Genomic DNA, 20,730 nt, shown 5'->3' with positions numbered 1-20,730 from the left:
GACCTTGAATTTTATGCAAAAACTGTATATGGAAATAATTTTTACTCCAAGTCTTTTTAAATGTTATCATTACAGGATTGATGCAATTTAATACTACTTTCACATTATTTGATATCATATTATTGCAAATAATCACGTAATTCAGCCAACGGGCTGCGATGTAATTTTTGATAAACTTTCTCTCTATCCTAGATACAATAATCGCTTATTTTGTTTCACAAGAATTTGCTAAAATTGACTTCTACCAGTCGAAGATATACTCGAAGAAACATCCGTCTTCGTTTGTAATGGGTTTAGAAATTATTTATATCATTCTATTATTTTATCAAATTTACTCGTTTCTGTTTATTCTATGGTTGTCTGTTATTTAATGCTTGAATATTAGCTTTTGAGTGTTCCTCACGAATAGCTGTAGCAATAAACCAGTGTACATGTAAGTATGTATTGTGTTGGTTTATATTTGGAAATAATCGGCGTATGTTGTTTCTATTTTAGGTCTTATTTACCCAGAGTAAGATCGAGATGTTCCAGATTCATTCATGGATGGACCGAAACTTCTACTCCGTGCATAAAATTTCCCTGGTGCCAACAGTTCCTCATTGATTGATGAATTAAGTTTTATAATTAGTAACCAATCTGACTGAAGGATGTTTAAGTTGAAAGCTAGTTCAAAAAGGCATACATTTAAAAGATGGTTCCTATGTTGATCAGTGACTACTCTGGAAGGGCCCTGACCCGAAAGGAACTGTTCGAAGTGGCCACTATTTTAAGCCCTACTCACAGAAACATTCATCCCAATTTTAATTTGAAAATAATCGGCATATCTATGTTATGTTTATTGCTAGTCTTTTTAACTAAGATTAAAGGCGAACTAATCTAAGCCGGATATCCCAAATTCAGTCATGGATGGACAAGAACTCCTGTTAAGTGCATAAATTTTCCATTTTTAGTCGCCATCGGCACCCGAAGTTTCCTCAATGCTTGATTGATTTAATTTCGTTTTTAAGTATACCAATTTGTCTCTGCTGTACAATTCTTTCAGACCTCTTTGTGGGGACAAGTTTTCATATTATATAGGATATAGTGTTATAAGAGAGAACCCTGCTTAGTTTCCTTCAACAATGTTGCGTTCCTTGCCTCAATCTTTAGAGGAGACGGAAATTTCTCTTTCGATGAGCCTAGATTCTTGGAAAAATTCTTAATTATCATTTCTTCTTTGTTGGATATTTCTCATGTACATATTTCTTGCTGACGAAACAATTAATCTTGATTGTGATCATCATCACCTTAATTTGAATTCCTTACCACTGTTTAATCTGTTATCAATAGTTATTTATCGCTTAGCTAACAATTAGAGGCGGAAGCAAATTAATTTTACTTACCCATGGATGGACCAGAATTTCTGCTCATTTTCAATATTCACTCCTATCTTCCTTTTAGTTAATTCACCCTTGCCTAGTTTGTTGTTGATAGTTTTATTAGCTTTGGTATCAGGCGTGGGTGCGCCTCGCGTGCCACTTTTTTGTTCTTACCACATTTTGATGTCATCTGTGATCTATTACTGAACAGACGCACGGCAACTTGGAATCTATTTGTTCAATTGCAAATAGTCAGGTAATTCAGCCAACAGGCTGTAATATAGTTTTTGATAAACTAATAATCTCTCTAAGAATCAAATTTGGCACTCTGGTCACAACAGACATATCGCGCTGCTTAAAAGGACACAAATACAAGTTAAAATAGGTTACAGTGCTTATATTTACAAAACAACACGCATACACTCTGAAATAATTCTTGCAGTTTCTCCCGAGATTTAGTTCACGGAGCCCGATGAACTAACCCTCTTTCCTTCGTTCCCAGGTTCCTCTCATTTCCTCACCCGCGACTGAGTCACAACAGTACTTTAGCGGTCGCTGGTTGACCGCAACGTACAGGTTGACTGCTAAATACAGGTTCCACGGAATATAGTTGAGACGCGATAAAAAAAAAAACGCCCTTTCATGTCACAACTGATCACTAAATGTACATTTGATTTAAAAACTCGTTCAAAAATGCATCGATCCTTCGTCAGCAAACAACATCGACAAAGTGGTAGGGCACTAGGGCAAAGCAGGATTACTGTAGGCGGTGTGTTATTACTATAAACAGTTGGACCTCTAGGTCATTAACGACTATCAGCTAGCAAAAGACTTGCGAGGTTTCTAGGCGTGATATTCGTCCTAACTGATACAAGAAGAAATATACTCTCCCGGTTGCAATGCGTTTAGGACAATTGACCCACAATTGAACTCACAGTACTTACATTGTTTTCGGGAGATAAACACGGAATTGCTTTTACTTGAGAGATTATCCTTACTTTTATTACAACGATTTCGCTTTAACGGACTGTTTAATACATGCGAAAGACAATTCAAACAGGCTGTTGCGACCCAGTTAAGGGTAACCACGACCGCTTTTAACCCTGCAACTCCCATGAGTGACCAAGACAGAATTTCTCCCTACAATATCAGCTAGATAAGTGATGAGAATATCAATTTGGGAGATAATTAGTTGATCCAATACTAAATCTTCTGCATTAACATTATAAGAATTGTATGGTTGACAGTAAGGAGAATTACAAATTTGATCAGGGAGCTAAACGGTTAATCGATTAAAATAGAGATCTCCTCTTAAAATTACACAACCGACCGTTTAGCCCTTTTTAAAACCCTTAGGAGTGACTAGCATCTATTTTCTCCTTACAATATCACTCTTGAATCGAACATTAAGCTCGTGAGAATATAGGAAATGATCACCAATTAAAGCAGCTCTTGATTATAAAACAAATTCTCTTTATCAGCACCTTGGGAAATATATAGTGAATAGTATGGATACTGATGTTAGGGTGTAAAGGGCTTATACCGGGTGACCGCATAAGAGACAAAGGAGGGCTCCGCTAAATACAAGCAAACATGACATACATCAGAGGGATTATTCAGTCCAGTTGGTAACTGAAAGTAGGATTTTAAAAAATTTCTGGAGAATTAATGAATAAAAAACACCAAAATGACTAAAGAGGATACGTTTTTTGGAGCTGAAATGCTTTCGCTTTAATAAGTGGCTGCCGACGGAGTGTAGAAATGAAAGATGCCGTGTACAAATGTTAATGAAGTACCAATTGCGGTGATGGGAGAAATAAACGATGGCTAGTAAAACGGCTCTTATTGAAACTGGAGCACACTAAAGGTCCTAAAAAAGTTTCCAGCCCGAGTCTCTTCAGTCTTTCGCCTCGATCGGTAATATTGTTAGGACTGCAAAACACCTATGGAACAAACAAACATTAAAAATGCTTTTATTGGGTAATTTTATCTCCACATGTTTCCTTTATAATGATTGAATGGATCCTTTCATCGCGTTTTTACAAAAGACTGACGTTTAAGATACGATTACTGAATTAAAAACAATTTCATGTTGGAGTTGAACCGGAAAGTGAACAGGAAAGTGAACCGGAAACTGTTCACTTTTTGCCATAATAGCGGGAGCGGTAACCACCATAGCGGGAACCACCATAGCGGGAACCACCATAGCGGGAACCACCATAGCGGGAACCACCATAGCGGGAACCACCATAGCGGCCGTATCCGTAGTGTCGTTTCACAGGCTTTTCTGGAAAATGAAAAGTAAGATTAAGTTTCCACATGAGCCAAGAGGCTAACAAACTGAATATTATTTCTCTTAGAAACTACTTTCCTCTATGGTCGGAAGGACAGGGAGATTTACTTGTAAAGAAAGCTGCATTACTGCGAAGTTTTGTTTGCGCGTTCAAGTGTCAACAGAAAGCTGTCAGTCGACTCCGCAACGATGTTTGGCTTACCCTGGTCATGCATAACTATCATGCAACTGGGAGTTTAGTGAGTGACTATTTAGCTATCGCTTCGAATTCTTCTCCCTCCCGAAAATTTCAAAGGATAAACTGTACTTACAAACTTACCGCTTTCTCCCTCGTTTTGTATCGCAGGATTAGGTTCATCGCTCATGGTGGCGACAGGTTCCTTGAAAAAGTAATTTGACTGAGAGTAAGTCTATTTACTCTGTAGGTTAGACAAACGTTAATATAGAAGCCCTTTCAAAGAGATATCAATAGATTTCATGAAAAGTGCACCTCTATTTCCAGCTCGGGGTCTTCTTCGCTCTCGATAATGAATGCCTTGGCCAGACACAAAACCATCAGCAACAAAGCGAGGTACTTCATTTTCCTGGAGTGATCCAACCATTAAAATATTATAGACATCAGTGTAATGGCACTCGTCGATAGAAATGAACTGTCTTCAATTTTTATCGATTGCGATTTATCTGAGCCCAAAGGCGCCACGATGATTCAGAATTTAAGGTACTTAATTAGTGACTAGTTATCAAACCCTTTTCCCCTTAACCAGTATCGAGATATATCGATGTCAAGCTTCTTGTTTCAAAACAACTCACAAATTGTTCAAATTCTGGTCCACAGGCCACTAAAAGAGCTGCAAACTGTTGTTGAAATTATTTTAAATCGTTTGTTGAAAAGTTTTAAAGTCCGTTTAACGTCACACCTAAACATACTCGTATTTCTTGGGTTATTTTTTCTTCTTCGCTTTAATTTTTCTTACATAGAAAAGCATTGTTCTAATCAGGTTTTATTTTTTTTATCTAGAAAACTTTCTTCTCTATATAAGCGTCTACTAAAAGAGAATTAACAAATTCGCCGCAGCCCTGCTCTATGTACTAAATTCCATTTTCAATATTGTCTTTTATTTTGGATAAAGACAGTTTTGATCACTAATAATGCGAAATGCCCCAGTTCCATCAAATCATCCTGTAAACTCTTAAACGTTTTTCAGACAACGGAGTGTGTCTGGCTATCTCTCTGCTGTTCTCAGTTCTGTTTGAAATGGAAGAGGAAGTAAACAATTTGCCATTAAAGTGCCTGTGACATGAATTTTTTTTTCGTGTAAATATTTAGCTTATGGTATGTACAAACCAATTCCGCAGAGGAGAAAATTTCAAAAAAATTAGCACTCGGTTTTTTCGGGCCCTAAAGTGCTCTTATTTTGTCTCAAAAGTGTCCCGTGGAATGGTAACGAATTAGCGGGTGATGACGTAGAAAACTGTGAAAACTCTCAATTGACACTTACAAATCTCTCACATCTCTTGTAATTTTGTATCAGTCAGCGTTGAAATACTCTTGAAATAATGCCCGATAGCGATGTATACCCTACCTTCAGCAGGCTCTACCGAGAGTTGTGAAACATCGCACTCAGGCAGTAAAGAAGAAATGGAAGTTGCTAGTATGGTTCAGCCCTAAGAGGGAGAACCTCGTGCAGCAATCGAAGATTTCAGTCACCGAAGACTATCGAAGACGGTTTCTCGCCTTCGGTGTTCAGGTCAAGATTAGAGCAAAAATTCCCGTTACTACATTTTTCGTTTGTTGCGTTTGTGTTTGTTCCCTATGGCGAAATCTATGTTAAGAATAGGTAGCTGTGTTCGTTTCTGTTGCCATAACTTTCATTCCTTCGCTGACTATGTGCAGCGAAGGTTCCCCTCGGTCATTGCTCTTTCGTTGCTGTAGAGAGATTCCCTCAGTAAACCAAAAGCTAACTTTTGACAAAAGAATCAGCTGTATCACGAGGCCCGATGATTTTTCACCGAGAAGTCATCCGAGCGTTTCACTGCAAGTTGCTCCTTTCCTCAAAGATTGTAAAGGCAGAGGCTATCGTCTCCGCTGGAAAACGAGTGAGTATATAGTCATCTCATTCATGTTAATCTCAAAAAGGGATTTAATAGAGAAAAACTTCTTTAGTTTAAGTGCAGCATTGCCTTATGACCCATTCCGCCCAAGGGAAATAACTGACATCAGTATTATAAACGAATATTTCGTATAAATCGACTTTCACACAGCACTTGGATTCGGCACCATCTGTTTTAATAAAATTTGTGTTTCTATATTTATCTTGTTGCAGTGCTGTTATCGCAATGACATTGCTACTATTACTACTTTTAGTTGTTCAGAGCAGGGGGAATTGATGGCTGGTGGGATGGATTTGCGGAAACCTAGGTTAGGAGAATACACGGCCCTCGAGCTCGTGTTTATGCCAGTATCCGCCAGAGGTTTCGCACTGTTCACCCAATAGGATATCGGTAGCTTAGAAAAAGGCTTGAACTTCATTAGAAATGATGTATTTAAGTTATCAAAATGCGATGGAAACTGCAATTGGTAGGATTTTTACACGATAAGGAAAGCGCAAATGTAGTCATGTGGAAAGACAAGGAGTACGAGTACATCTCAAGCTCGTGAAATAAACAACAATAATGAGCTCACCATTCTTCGCTTGCAAAATGTCAGCCGAAAAGAATGTTGAACAACCGTCCCTTAATCAGCATTCTTTTTAACTGAACTCATTGGTTATCTTTCCTTGATTTTGACAAATGGTATATGTTCGTAACAGGCGTCTTCGAAGCCGGTACGGAGCATAAGGCCTGCGACATTGAAGGGTAAAATCTCCTCGATGTCGACGATCGAAACGCATCCATTTTGGCCATACAGCTACTTTTTTGGGAAATTAGTGTATAGAAATACTGGTTTATGCGTATTATTCTTGTAGCTAACATTATTTGGCGCTCCGGCCTCGCAATACGTTCGTCTTTTCTTATAGATTTCTCCTTTCTCCACCATAGTTGCCGGCGTGTCTTTACAGTTTTCTACGTCGTAGTTATGTAACATGATCGTTTTGGCCGCGCGCTTTATTAGGACTCTTTTTGGTCGCCAGATTGTTCTTTCAGTGCACAAAAAAATGGTCAAGGAGAGCCCGCTAGGCGCTAAGTTCGCTTATTTCTAATTTTAAATACAGCATTAACCAGAAAATGCAAATGAAAAATTTCGTGTCATAGGCACTTTAAGGAGTAGTTGTAGTTTAAATCTGAGTTGATTCTAACTGTAAATTCGTCAAGTATCCGTTAAACGCTTCAAATCATTTTTGAAATCACGTTTTGAAATCATTCGTCATCGCACTTGAAAAAGGAAACAGAACTCTTTTAATAATTTAGAGACAAGCAGAAGGCAGGCGGGCAAGCCATTATCGGCTTATAGAGACAAGCACAGGAATTTAACAAACGAGAAAGCTCTGACTTACTTTAGGTCCATGGTTCAATCTTGCAATGTTTACTTCGAGGAACACTGTGCGATCTATGGTAAAGTATGGTGTGTGCACCGCCTTTTACGCCAGCCGGTGTTGATTAAACTGACCTCAAAAAAGGTTTGAAACCAGCGGTGACCGATTGAAGTTGCTAATTGCTGATAAGCTATTTTAGAAACTCGTTGAGCCTTGAAGCGGTGCCAACATCAAAGTAACATTGGGAAGGTGCAATGCTCGTCTATGTTTCGCGAATACTTGATAACAAACTCAATACAGGAATTTAATGAGATTCACTCAAACTAGCCGTATATAACACCACTGACAGAAACATTCTTCATGGTTTTTACTGGATATCTTGGAAATAGTCGATGTGTCTGAGTTGTTTCTCTTTTCGGTCTTGTTTACCTAAGGGTGCGATAAAACGTTTCAGATTCAGTCAAGGATGGACCAAAACTTATGCTCCGTGCATACATTTCCACACCAATTAGTCTTTTTCCGGCGACCAAAGTTTCGAATTGCTTGATTGATGTAATTATTTTCCCATCATTGACTAAGCTTTGCTGGCTGATAGTCGTTAATGACCTAGAGGTTCGACTGTTTATAGTAATCCTGCTTTTTCCCTTATGCGCCACCAATTTGTTGACGTTGTTTGCTTACGAAGGTTCGATGCATTTTTTAACGAGTTTTTTAAATTAATTGTACATTTAGTGATCGGTCAGAGATAAGGCAAAAGGCAAAAATTGTTGGAGTATTCGAAGACGTGACTGCTGTATCGCTGATCATAGATATTAGTAAAAACTTTTCCTCTCCATCAGCCTAAACTAGTCATTTATACTGAAAATCAACTACGATCTTCGATTGTGAATATTCTTGCTATTCTTTATTTTTTGTTCGTCCGTGCTTCTGAATAGTTCTTTATGATCTGTTTTGATAAGCATTACTCGCAGTTAAGCGAGGGCAATTATCTCTAAATCATTCATGGGTGGACCAGAACTTTTGCTTATTTCGAAAGCTTATCTTTTCTTTGTATTGCTCGCCATAATGTCTAATTTGTTATTACTGATAGTTGTTAATAGCATGCTAATTAACAGATGAGGGCGAGGACAAATTTCTCTTACTCATTCATGGATGGACCAAAACATCTGATGTTAGAGTATCATGGTCTGTTATGAACTATACCTGTACATCGAATCGAGTTGGACGTTAATCATAAGCTTTCCAATTTGTCATCATTGTCAAACCATTCCGTTTACAATCTGAGAAATAATCGCTCCTACATGATGCCACGCGTCCATATGATTTTTCAATGGTCTGTCAAGCGAACGATGCTTAATGTATTTCAGAAGAATAGAGAATGTTTTTTTAATTATTTTTGATCTTGAGTTTTATGCAAAAACAGTATATGGAAATAATCTTTACTCAAAGTCTTTTAAAATGTTATCATTACAGGATTCATATAATTTAACGCTACTTTTGCATTATTTTATATCATAATATTGCAAATAATCACGTAATTCAGCCAACGGGCTGGGTTGTAATTTTTGATAAACTATCTCTATCCTAGATACAATAGTCGCTTATTTTTTTCCAAAATAATTTGCTAAAACTGTCTTCAACCAGTCGAAGCTATACTGGAAGAAACATCCGTCTTCGTTTATAATGTGTTAAGAAATTGTCTCTATCTATTATTCTATTAAGGCAAGTTTTCATGTTTTATAGGATATAATGTTATAGGAGCGAACCCTGCTAAGTTTCCTTCAACAAGGTTGCGTTCCTTGCTTCAGTCTTGAGAGGAGACAGAAAATCTCTTTAAATTCATTCATGGATGGACAAGAACTTCTGCTGAGTGCATAAATTTCCCATTTTCAGTCGTCATCGGCACACAAAGTTTCCTCAATGCTTCATTGATTTAATTTCGTTATTAACTAAACCAATTTGTCTCTGCTGTATAATTCTTTCAGACCTCTTTCTGGGGGAAAGTTTTCGTATTATAGAGGATATATTGTTACAGGAGCGAACCCTGCTAAGTTTCCATCAACAAGGTTGCGTTCCTTGCTTCAGTCTTGAGAGGACACAGAAAATCTCTTTAAATTCATTCATGGATGGACAAGAACTTCTGCTGAGTGCATAAATTTCCCATTTTCAGTCGTCATCGGCACAAAAAGTTTCCTCAATGCTTGATTGATTTAATTTCGTTATTAAGTATACCAATTTGTCTCTTCTGTACAATTCTTTCAGACCTCTTTCTGGTGATAAGTTTTCGTATTATAGAGGATATAGTGTTACAGGAGCGAACCCTGCTATCAACAAGGTTGCGTACCTTGCTTCAGTCTTGAGAGGAGACGGAAAATCTCTTTAGATTCAGGCATGGATGGACAAGAACTTCTGCTAAATGCATAAATTTTCCATTTTTAGTCGTCATCGGCACACAAAGTTTCCTCAATGCTTGATTGATTTAATTTCGTTCTTAAGTATACCATTTTGTCTCTGCTGTAAATTCTTTCAGACCTCTTTCTGGGGGAAAGTTTTCATGTTATATAGGATATAGTGTTACAGGAGCGAACCCTGCTAAGTTTCCATCAACAAGGTTGTGTTCCTTGCTTCAATCTTGAGAGAAGATGGAAAATCTCTTTAGATTCATTCATGGATGGACAAGAACTTCTGCTAAATGCATAGATTTTCCATTTTTAGTCGCCATCGGCACCCAAAGTTTCCTCAATGCTTGATTTATTTAATTTCGTTATTAACTATACCAATTTATCTCTGCTGTATAATTCTTTCAGATCTCTTTCTGGGAACAAGTTTTCATATTATCCAGGATATAATGTTAGAGGAGCGAACCCTGCTAAGTTTCCATCAACAAGGTTGTGTTCCTTGCTTCAGTCTTGAGAGGAGACAGAAAATCTCTTTAGATTCAGTCATGGATGGACAAGAACTTCTGCTAAATGCATAAATTTTCCATTTTTAGTCGTCATCGGCACACAAAGTTTCCTCAATGCTTGATTGATTTAATTTCGTTCTTAAGTATACCATTTTGTCTCTGCTGTAAATTCTTTCAGACCTCTTTCTGGGGGAAAGTTTTCATATTATAGAGGATATAGTGTTACAGGAGCGAACCCTGCTAAGTTTCCATCAACAAGGTTGTGTTCCTTGCTTCAATCTTGAGAGGAGACGGAAAATCTCTTTAGATTCATTCATGGATGGACAAGAACTTCTGCTAAATGCATAAATTTTCCATTTTTAGTCGCCATCGGCACCCAAAGTTTCCTCAATGTTGATTTATTTAATTTCGTTATTAACTATACCAATTTATCTCTGCTGTATAATTCTTTCAGATCTCTTTCTGGGAACAAGTTTTCATATTATCCAGGATATAATGTTACAGGAGCGAACCATGCTTAGTTTCCTTCAACAAGGTTGTGTTCCTTGCTTCAGTCTTGAGAGGAGACATAAAATCTCTTTAAATTCAGTCATGGATGGACAAGAACTTCTGCTAAATGCATAAATTTTCCATTTTTAGTCGCTATCGGCACCCAAAGTTTCCTCAATGCTTGATTGATTTAATTTCGTTATTAAGTATACCAATTTGTCTCTGCTGTACAATTCTTTCAGACCTCTTTCTGGTGATAAGTTTTTATATTATACAAGATATGATGTTATAGGAGCGAACCCTGATAAGTTTCCATTAACAAGGTTGCATTCCTTGCCTCAATCTTGAGAGGAGACGGAAAATTTCTCTTTCCATCAGCCTAGATTGTAGGCAAAATTCTTGATTATATTTTTTTTACTTTGTTGGATATTTTCTCATTTACATATTTCTTGCAGACGAAACAAATAAGCTTAATTGTGATCATCATCACCTTAATTTTAATTACATAGGTTTCCAGCAAGTATTTATTTTCCTTTTAGCCACATAAATGCTACTCGAAAAGGTATTCGCAATAATCTCTTTTCTCTTTTAAAAGTTATTTATCACTTTGGCAAAAAATATTACTAGAGTAAACATCACTCAACCATTCATGGATGGACCAGAAGTTCTACTAACTCCGACTGCTCACCCATATCATCTCTCTATATCGCTCGTCCTAATGTCTCATTTGTTATTACTAATAGCTGTTTCTGGCCTTGCTAACAGACGGGGCGAGGAAAAATTTCGCTTACTCATTCATGGATGGACCAAAACTTCTACTCATGTCGAATGCTCACCCATATCTGCCTTTTGTCTCGCTGTTCCTTACCTCTGTCTAATCTGTTATCAATAGTTATTCACCGCCTTGCTAACAATTGGAGGCGGAGGCAAATTAATTGTACTCATTCATGGATGGACCCGAACTTCCGCTCATTTTGAATGCTCGCCCACATCTTCCTTTGATTTCATTCACCCCTGCCTAGCTTTTTATTATTAGTTTTATTAGCTTTGGTATCAGTTAGGGGCGAGGGTAAATATCTCTAAATCATTCATGTATGGACCAGAACTTCTGCTCATTTTGAATGCTCCTTCTTTTCTTCTCTTATTTCGTTAGCCCTTATCTCTTTCTTATTTGTCATTATTGGTTTTTAACAGCTTTTCTTACAGTTGTAGGCGTGGCAAAGATCTCGAAATCATTCATGAATAGACCAGAACTTCTGCTGATTTCCTACCATATCTTCTCTTTTTTTTCACTTTTCCCAACCTGTCTGATTTTTTATTGGATTACATTGTCAATTTTTCTTTGCCTGGAGCTTCTTACGTCTCCAAGATCTTAATAAAATACCTCTGCCGTCATGCCAAACTTTGATTTTAATTTAGGCAATTCGCATGGTCATAGTACGAGTACCAAAGGAGCATCTGCCGATATTTACATTCAACTTTACTCTTTTGTCAACTGAGTGAAATTACATAAAGGCCCCACTCATCTCCACATTATTTAATTGCACACACATTGAAACATGCTTCGTGTTCTTCCTTTATTTTTCCTTGATAACTATTATTACCTGTTCTTACAAATTTTAGTACAAGGTTATGATTGACATTAGTTCCATGCTTGCACTCATCAGAGAAGATGAAACTGATGTTATTCAATTTTATTATTTATTCAATAGTCAGCTTTGTCAGGATAGTCGGCTTCCTTCGGGTACTCCTCTGGGTGGTCAGCTCTGTTTGGATAGTCGGCTTCCTTAGGGTACTCCTCTGGATGGTCAGCTTCGTTTGGATAGTCGGCTTCCTTAGGGTACTCCTCTGGGTCGTCAGCTATGTAAGCGTAGTCGGCTTCGCTAGGGTAGTCAGCTTTGTTAGAATAGTCGGTTTCCTTAGGGTACTCCTCTGGATGGTCAGCTTTGTTTGGATAGTCGGCTTCCTTAGGGTACTCCTCTGGGTCGTCAGCTATGTAAGTGTTGTCGGCTTCGCTAGGGTAGTCAGCTTTGTTAGAATAGTCGGCTTCCTTAGGGTACGCCTCTGGATGGTCAGCTCTGTTTGGATAGTCGGCTTCCTTGGGGTACTCCTCTGGGTCGTCAGCTATGTGAGTGTAATCGGCTTCGCTAGGGTAGTCAGCTTTGTTAGAATAGTCGGCTTCCTTAGGGTACTCCTCTGGGTTGTCAGCTTTGTTGGGGTAGTCAGCTTCCTTAGGGTAGTCGTCCTCCTGAAGGTACTGCTCTGGGAAGTCAGCTTTGTTAGGGTAGTCAGCTTTGTTAGGATAGTCGGCTTCTTTCGGGTACTCCTCTGGGTAGTCAGCTTTGTTAGGGTAGTCAGCTTTGCTAGGGTTGTCAGCTTTGTTAGGATAGTCGGCTTCCTTAGGGTGCTCCTTTGGGTAGTCAGCTTTGTTAGGGTAGTCAGCTTTGTTAAGGTAGTCAGCTATGTTAGGATAGTCGGCTTCCTTAGGGTAGTCGGCTTCCTTAGGGTAGTCGGCTTCCTTAGGGTAGTCGGCTTCCTTAGGGTACTCCTCTGGGTAGTCAGCTTTGTTAGGGTAGTCGGCTTTGCCAGGGTAGTCAGCTTTGTTGGGAAAGTCGGCTTCCTTAGGGTACTTCTCTGAGTAGTCAGCTTTGTGAGGGTAGTCGGCTGTTTTGGGGTAGTCTGCTTTTCTTTTACTAGGGTAGTCGAATTTTGCTCCTAAAAAATGAGAGGATTAAAATTATGGGATCCATTCAACGTTTTAAAAGAAGTTAATCGTATTTTTCTTGATGTGAAAATTTCTCGAAAGAAAAAAAGACTTTCTGTCCATGTTTCTAATAAAGATTGCTCCCTATGCAGAACAGTTAGTTGTGTGTGTGTGTTTTTTTTTTCATTTGAAATTTGAAATACTTAATTGGAAGTAAATGTCTAACCCATCAAATTGGGATAAAATGAATCGGAAACATCATATGAACTTCCAATCGGGTAAAGGGAGTCGGCTTTAGTCTCCAAAAGATTGAATATACATAGTAAAAGAAAACCTTCGATCCTAGTTTCTGAGGGAAACCGCTTCACTTTTAGAACAGTCACATGGTATTTTCTTTCAAACCAGAGTTAATATTTTCAAATTAATATAGGTAACTCACTCAACAATTCGCAAAGTTATGACTGAAGTTCTTACCAGCTCTCCTCACTTCAAGTTCCCTCCTCGTAGCAGGCCATGATTTCGCCACTGCCAAAGTGATTATTAACAGAGCGACGCACTTCATTTCCTTCAAAACGTTATCAAGAACAGAAATCAGAGCGTCTTCAATGCAGTTTGTTGACAGTTGACATTTCATTCTATATATATAATGGAAATACCCTCAACCCTTTAACTCTCATGAGTGATCAAGACAGAATTTCTCCTTACAATATCAATACAATATCAAGTGATGAGAACAAAGAAAAATATCAATTAGGGGATTATTAGTTGATCCAATACCAAATTCTCCGAACTAACATCACAAGAACTATATGACAGACAGCAAGGAGAATAACTAATGAGATCTTGGCAATCAAAGAGTTAAAGGAAGCTCTACTATTCCCCTCATAATTTCAAAACACTGCGATTGAGTGTCGTCACACCAGAACCAAAGCAATCACAACAAGCAGTCAGTTTGAAGAGGAAGACGCAACAAGGAACCGCTGAGAACTCAGACTGGGTTAAAACAAGCAAACTGCATAAAGTGCGAGAAACGCAAGTGACCAAATCTCGATTCTTTTCAAGTTTTGGATGTGATTGGTTTGAAAAAGGCACGAGTTTTCTGGCCAAATTATAGATCATATAAGATTAAAAACCAAAGCAATCCTGGATTACTTTTGGCACTCAATCGAAAATTGGTCGAATTGAATAGTGTTATCTTGGCATAGCTCCCGATTCTCCCGATCAAATGACGAGTGGCTAGAAGCACAAATTATCTTGGGAGTTCTGCCTGTCCTCACACTGATAGAGGGTATCGAGTGTTGGGGTTTACTCAGCACATCTTATGCCCCAAGTCTGTTCCCTTCTTTAATTTAAAAAAAATGTCTCTTTTGAAAATACATTACAGACGGTCAGTGACGAAGGGATTTAGGAGGCTTAAAAATGGCTTTACATAAGGAAACTTTCGATTATGTAAGGGAAAAGAAAAACATTAATACAAACAGGCTGGGCTGGGAAAAAACTAACCGAAGTGAAGCTTTTGTCACAGATAAGAGCTGAGTAAGCGTACCGAAGTGAATGTTCTCGAATGAAAATTTCTAATTTAAAGTTTTCGATCACGCGCTTAAAGGTTTTCTCATACTGATACTCTTAGATCGAACAACTACGTTCATTTAGTTAAGATTTACTCACAGAGATAAAAAGCCGAGGGTCGACGCCAACTTTTCCTCAATATCTGCGGAGAGCTGTTGATGAAAAATGCTGCTGAAAAAGACGATAACAGCTCTTTTAAGGCTTTGTTGACACTTTATGAAGTATCATCGTTGATTTTAATTAGCTATATACACCGAAAGATTTTATCTCCTTTTCGAAGTGCTTTTGTTATCGCACTATCTGTTTCACGAGCTATAATGGACGAATTTCTAGACAATCGTATTCTTCTCCTTATCTTTGAGCAGGTGTGTGAAGGACATGTTTCTTGTTTTTCGATGATATGATGACGACAACTATTGGAGGACACATTTTGTACTGTTTACGAAAAGTTGTCGCGCTAAACCGAACGTGTTTGATATCACACTTGGCGTGTTATCGTAACACACGTTGTGTGCAGTCGGGAACATGATTCTGAGCCGTATGAGAGTCAAAATGAAGCACCCTGTATATATTTTCGGTCAACCATCTAAAACAAAAAATGTCTTCATATTAAGCATGAAAATTCATACATTATCCAGTCAGATGTTGATATAAACAATTTCTATTAAACTAAGTTCTTGCTTATGCACTCCAATCTTAATTGAACGATTTTTTTTAGTCCGCTTGGCTAAAAAGTTAATATTAAGATTTTTCTTCCTCTTTTCCTTCCTCTTCTTTATCCTCTCTGTTTGATTTGATACAAATAAGTTCAGTTAGAATGATAAAGCAGTACTTTCACAGACTTTTCATTAATAAGTTCAGGGAAGAGAAAACTACAATAGGATTCGTGTGATAGTTCAGGGTTGTGTTAGGTACAGATGCGCTGAATTCAAAGCCTGAAGGCTAAATCAAGATTGGCTGAAAGTTTTCAGAATATTGTCATACTTTTCATTAACAAGTTCAGGGAAGAGAAAACTACAATAGGATTTGTGTAATAGTTCAGGGTTGTCTTGGGTACAGATGCGCTGAATTCAAAGCCTAAAGGCTAAATCAAGATTGGCTGAAAGTTTTCAGAATGTTATCACACTTTCAGCTTGAATCATTTAGCAAAGTCTGAAGATCTTTTAAGGTGAAAGGACATCGAGGTAAATCTCGTCAGTGGCAACTGAACGCCACAAATTTTCAACGGAAAAATTTAAAGTAATTAAGTTTTGAAATGAGAATTTAAATCAGCAGGAAAGATTCTAGCATTTTTCATTTCTGTGATTGATGGTGGACGTAGACTTAAAATGACTGTCGTCAGAATATCACTGAAAGATAAAACACTGACGTGTTCCTTATTTTAGATCCCTCATTCAGGGAGATCTGGTGTTTTGCAATCAGACACCCACTCAAAGATAAAGAGAAGAACACGAATGTCTATCATCGTCCATTATAGCCCGTTGAAACTGATACCGCAATAAGCCCTTAAAAGAAAAGACATTGAGATATCATTCGATATGTATCAAGCTAGATCGATCGCGACACGTCAAAAAGTGTTAACTGAGCTTTAAGAAAGAGCTGTTGTCGTATTGAGTAGTATTTTTCCACGACAACTCACCGCAGATACAAGGCAGAAGCTGGTGTCGATACTCGGCTCTTAATCTCTGTGAGTAAATCTTAACTCTGAACAAACGTGGCTGTTCGATCTTTGAATATCAATGTAGGTAAAATTGGATCGGGTCCAACGTAGGTCAGACCATAAGTAAAATGTTTAGCTTTATTTTCCTTCCGGGCTTCTGTTTGATACACGCATATTTTGTAGCTTTTACACTTTAAAAACAAGAATATTCTCTATGATCAAAGATAAAACTTGTCAGAGACTGTTCCGAAAAATATCAAAATTATTGGCATAATCCACACGAAACATGAAAAGTTTTAATTTTTCTCGAAATTCTCGACATCAAACAAAAAATGTTCTTACGTCCATGATTGATATAATTTCTTATTTTGAGGGAAGAAAACCCCAAACACAATTTTAGAAGTTCTGGAAATCCAACTTGGAGAGATTACTTTGCCATTCAACTCCTGCACGTAACACTACAAATCAAATTTTGCAGTTGAAAAGTAGAGACACGTAAATTTTTATTCAAGTGACTTGAAATTCAAGTCTCTTTTACGATCATTGTTGATAACATCGCAACAGAGGGTGGGGAAGGGTAAAACAGGTAAATACTCACCAAGAGTAAGTGAATCAAATAAGTTTTTTTTATTTCCAGATGTCAAATACGTGTTTACTTGAAGCTCCAATGATAAAATCAGTCGCACATGTATGTACTTCTTCATCATTGGGATATGCGTAGTCATTTCTGATACGGATCGCCTATCTCAATGTATCTTTCTTTTGAGAAGTTTGTAGGTTTAGCAAGACCCAAACTTCATCGCAGGTAGTCCAGAGAACGTACATTCTGAAGTAAAGTATTTTTCGTTTTATCTCGTACATGGGATAAATTTTGGGCTCCCATGGAATCGAACCCCAGATATTGGGATTCTGTGATCCCTTGTTGTACTACTGAGCTACAAAGATTCTATGTTGAACAAGACCTTTAGAAGGGGAATATTGTGCGTATGATGAAGCTATTTTACAGTTTCTTAATGCTTGGTTACCAGCCGGTAAAACGAGATGTTAGTTATGCAAAATGGCAACGAATGTAGGGATGTACTCGACAACTCACGAAAGCGTTACCGTTGCCAGTGGGCAGAGATAGGAAAATACTGACCGGGTAAAGAACCAATCAGATGGCGTCTTGTTAATGAACGCTCCAAAATTGGGATGGGCTCAGCGTGGGTCAATCCACAACAAAAACTGTTTTATCACAACCCTTTGAAATGTAGTCGTTTGTTCCTTCTGGAAATTTGTACTTTTAAATAAAACTTGTTAGTGGCAGTTCGGAAAAAATATTAAAATTATTGGTATCATCTATAAAAAACATGAGAATACATAATTTTCCTCGAATTTGTCAACATCAAATAAAAACGCTCCAGGGTCGACTTCGTTAAAATCTGCTAATTTTGCAGGAAAACCGAGAAAAATCTTAGATGTTCTGGAAATCCAAGGCATCTAATCTGTAGTGTCGTAGCTTTTAGAATGCATTCATCATGGGAATAGACCGGTACGACTGCAGGACTGTATTGTAAATGATTCTTTTCAAGTTAGAGTTGCAAATTCGATTCCCGGGTTGATTCACGCGCATGCGATAAACACCAAACCAAAATAGGATCTTTTCTTTCTTTATTCCTTTTCCTATTCCTTGGGGCGTTAATATATCGAAGCGGTCAACTGAAATTATTACGTAAAGAAATCACCTAAGTATTGTGATCATAGCTTAAGAATTATCTCGATTTTGGAAACGAGCACGTGGCAATTAAAGGAACCAAAAGAAAGGTAAAAACGAGCGATAAATTTCGCTTTGAGTAACGACTACGAGCTAGATAACATAATCACAAAACAAGTTATTGCTTACCAACGTTCGCGGGTCTTGATTACTTTAGCGAGGATTACAGTCTAACTTGTCTTCTATTCAAAAACGACCTTGATCACGCGGGGTCTTATCTTGAACTGAAACGTTAACTATAATATTCTGTCTAAAAAGAACTAATCACGGGGGCGTCAACCTAACCAGAAAATATTTCGAAGCTTTTCTCGGAAGCGGTAACACTTAGCTTCAACGGAAGCAGTTACATGTATGTTAACTACGAATATAAATATTGTGAAATGTATTTAAGTGAGGTGAATATTGATTAAAGTGTGTTGTAAGTTGTAACCGTATAACCGGAATATTGATAGACTTTACATAATTACTTCACTTTTCCTTTCACCTTCAGCGCGGAACACTACTTATAAAATCATATTGAAGGCATTTGAAGAGAGCATCGTCATCAAACGGCATGTTATGGAAGGCGACACGTTTGCCTGGTTTGCCCTTGGTGACTCATACTGAAATCTTCAGTCCTATCTCATCGACAACAGATTGTGGACGACCTCAGTAAGTTCTGACAAACCCCTTTCGCTGAAGCCACGTAAACAACATCCAATTTAATCTTTCTGAGACCAAGGTTATGCGCAAGAAGTGGCCTTTACTTCAAGATTATTTTTCCGACAAGTTACTCTGTGAGCTTAAGCAGAAGAATCTGTGTGAAGTTATTTCGAACAACCTTACGTGCCGGACTTCCGCTTGAACCCTATTACCACAAAAGAAAACAAACTTTTTGGTCTGCTGATATCTGAATTATACTTGTATAATTTTTCACATATTTTCAAATTTCCATTACCCTGGTTAGGCGTGTCGCATGAGTCTCAGTGCCCCGTTCACGTCTTTCCCATATGTGCTTCTAGTTCCTACAACTTAATGTATCTATTTGTTATTATCAGGTTACTACAAGTCTTTCATTACCATCCATCTTACCATCCATCTCCGCTTCACGTTCCACCCTCGGAGAGGGCCATGACTCCGCCACCGCCAAAGTGAACAACAACGGGGTGACGTACTTCATTTCTTTCGAAACGTTATCAAAAGTAGAAATCAGAGCGTCGTCAATGCAGCTTGTCGAAAATCGAGAAGTAACTACATAGACATTTCTCAGGTCTATGCTATATATAAAGCAAATAGGTGATATTAAAACTCCAAAACTCTTTAGGATACTTTGCAACTGAGTGTCGTAACACCGAAAACCTAAGAATTTGAGTTTATGAACTGAGAAAATGCAGCAGCACTTACTTTCGGCTCAACTGGCTCTTTTTAAGTCCACACTGTCCCACGTCATCAGTCCGATTACACACACTTGTAAAATGACTGGCCAAGTCGAAAATCATCCGCCAATAAAACTCAACTACCTAACCAGCGCTAGCCAATCACAATGAATTAAACGTCATAATTAGCTGGTGAGCAGGTTGAGAGGTCCACATTGAAAACAGGCATGGTCAAAGTTAACTGCATCAATCGTTCAGTTATATTCTCCTTTGATTTTTACAAGCATATGTGCTCTCATATTGCATTTTTCAGTGTTGCGTTGCTCACATTTTGGTATTGACACAATCAATCAGTAACGGAACTAAAAATTATGTGGTAAAATCTAGGGACGATCGTGCGTGCGTGCATGTGACTTCGAATCACTTGACTGACCACACCCTGACTTGGACTCCACTCAGCAATTGTAGATCAACCTCGACACCCAGAGAGTGTTATCTTGGAATAACTCTAAAATTTTCTGATCAATTGACCAGAGGATATATCTGGAAGCTAGAGGTACGAATTACTAATTGAATCTTAGGAGTTCTCTCCGTCCTCATACTTATGGGGGGGGTACCAAAGGTCAGGGGTTTGACCAGCGTACTAGATGCCCCGAATCTGTTTTTACAAGCTAAGCAGTTCCCTTCACAAGAAATCAGTATACCTCTTTAAAAAATGCATCTGTAGAAAGGATTTACGAAGCTTAAACTATCAAGTTTTTTAAGGAAACCTTCGATTTCAAAATTTCTTTTTGCAATAAGAAATCTAACTCTCATTAATATTCCCTCACGTGATTTAGGATTCCTTCTGCATGGATGGATGGGAAAAATAAATGTTGGGTTGGTTGCGGAAAGAGAAATTTTTGAACATCGATGTAAACAGGTTTGGAAAAAGTAATCGAGGTGAGACTTTGCCATTGATAAGAGCTGAGCAAGTTTATCGAGCCCAAAGGGTCTCGGATAAAAATCTCTTTAAATGAAGATTTTGATTGCCTAAAGTTTTACTTACAGTGATATTCTAAGATCGTACAACTACATTCGTTAGTTAAGATTTACTCACAGAGATTAGAAGCCGAGTAACTATGCCAGCTTCTTCCCAGTATCTGCGGTGAGCTTTTTAGGAGGAATGCTA

General features: G+C 38.0%; 2 protein-coding genes and 1 long non-coding RNA gene across 4 annotated transcripts; 1 reads left to right on the top strand and 2 right to left on the bottom strand.

The window, feature by feature from the left end:
- Positions 1-3,315: 3,315 nt before the first annotated feature.
- Positions 3,316-7,625, bottom strand: LOC149034643 (uncharacterized). Of its 2 annotated transcripts, XM_089193720.1 has the most exons (5): positions 7,146-7,625; positions 4,142-4,235; positions 3,971-4,031; positions 3,615-3,645; positions 3,316-3,569 (listed from the first exon to the last, which is right to left on the bottom strand). In XM_089193720.1, the coding sequence occupies exons 1-5, from the start codon at positions 7,154-7,156 to the stop codon at positions 3,497-3,499; spliced, it is 270 nt and encodes an 89-aa protein (XP_089049846.1). In that variant the 5' UTR covers positions 7,157-7,625; the 3' UTR covers positions 3,316-3,496. The 2 variants fall into 2 exon arrangements, with proteins under 2 accessions (XP_089049846.1, XP_089049844.1); XM_089193718.1 differs by having other exon boundaries at positions 3,316-3,645.
- Positions 7,626-12,081: 4,456 nt separating this feature from the next.
- On the bottom strand, positions 12,082-15,093 carry LOC113676957 (uncharacterized). The gene is made up of 3 exons (XM_027193703.2): positions 14,891-15,093; positions 13,697-13,787; positions 12,082-13,233 (listed from the first exon to the last, which is right to left on the bottom strand). Exons 2-3 carry the CDS (start codon positions 13,782-13,784, stop codon positions 12,224-12,226), a joined length of 1,098 nt encoding a protein of 365 aa, XP_027049504.2. The 5' UTR covers positions 13,785-13,787; positions 14,891-15,093; the 3' UTR covers positions 12,082-12,223.
- A 1,104-nt stretch (positions 15,094-16,197) lies between these two features.
- LOC149034642 (uncharacterized) lies at positions 16,198-19,510 on the top strand. Its single transcript, XR_016182911.1, has 3 exons — positions 16,198-16,478; positions 18,695-18,855; positions 19,242-19,510. It is a non-coding gene; the product is annotated as an uncharacterized LOC149034642 (long non-coding RNA).
- The last annotated feature ends 1,220 nt before the right edge of the window (positions 19,511-20,730 follow it).

The sequence above is a fragment of the Pocillopora damicornis genome, chromosome 14 (genome assembly GCF_964200805.1).
Source record: "Pocillopora damicornis chromosome 14, jaPocDami1.2, whole genome shotgun sequence".
In the NCBI taxonomy this organism is placed as follows: Eukaryota; Metazoa; Cnidaria; class Anthozoa; order Scleractinia; family Pocilloporidae; genus Pocillopora; species Pocillopora damicornis.
The sequence above is the reverse complement of the archived record's forward strand: the minus strand, read 5'-3'. Positions and strand labels throughout refer to the sequence as shown.

Bases quoted from the DNA above. Each gene is read 5' to 3' on its own strand.
- LOC149034643 (XM_089193718.1), bottom strand. The intron at 4,032-4,141 runs GTGCACTTTTCA...TACTTTTTCAAG, and splicing joins ACCCCGAGCTGGAAATAGAG to GAACCTGTCGCCACCATGAG. The intron at 3,646-3,970 runs GTAAGTTTGTAA...TTCATTTTCCAG, and splicing joins ACAAAACGAGGGAGAAAGCG to AAAAGCCTGTGAAACGACAC.
- LOC113676957 (XM_027193703.2), bottom strand. From the start codon at position 13,784: ATGAAGTGCGTCGCTCTGTTAATAATCACTTTGGCAGTGGCGAAATCA. The intron at 13,234-13,696 runs GTAAGAACTTCA...CTCATTTTTTAG, and splicing joins ACTTGAAGTGAGGAGAGCTG to GAGCAAAATTCGACTACCCT.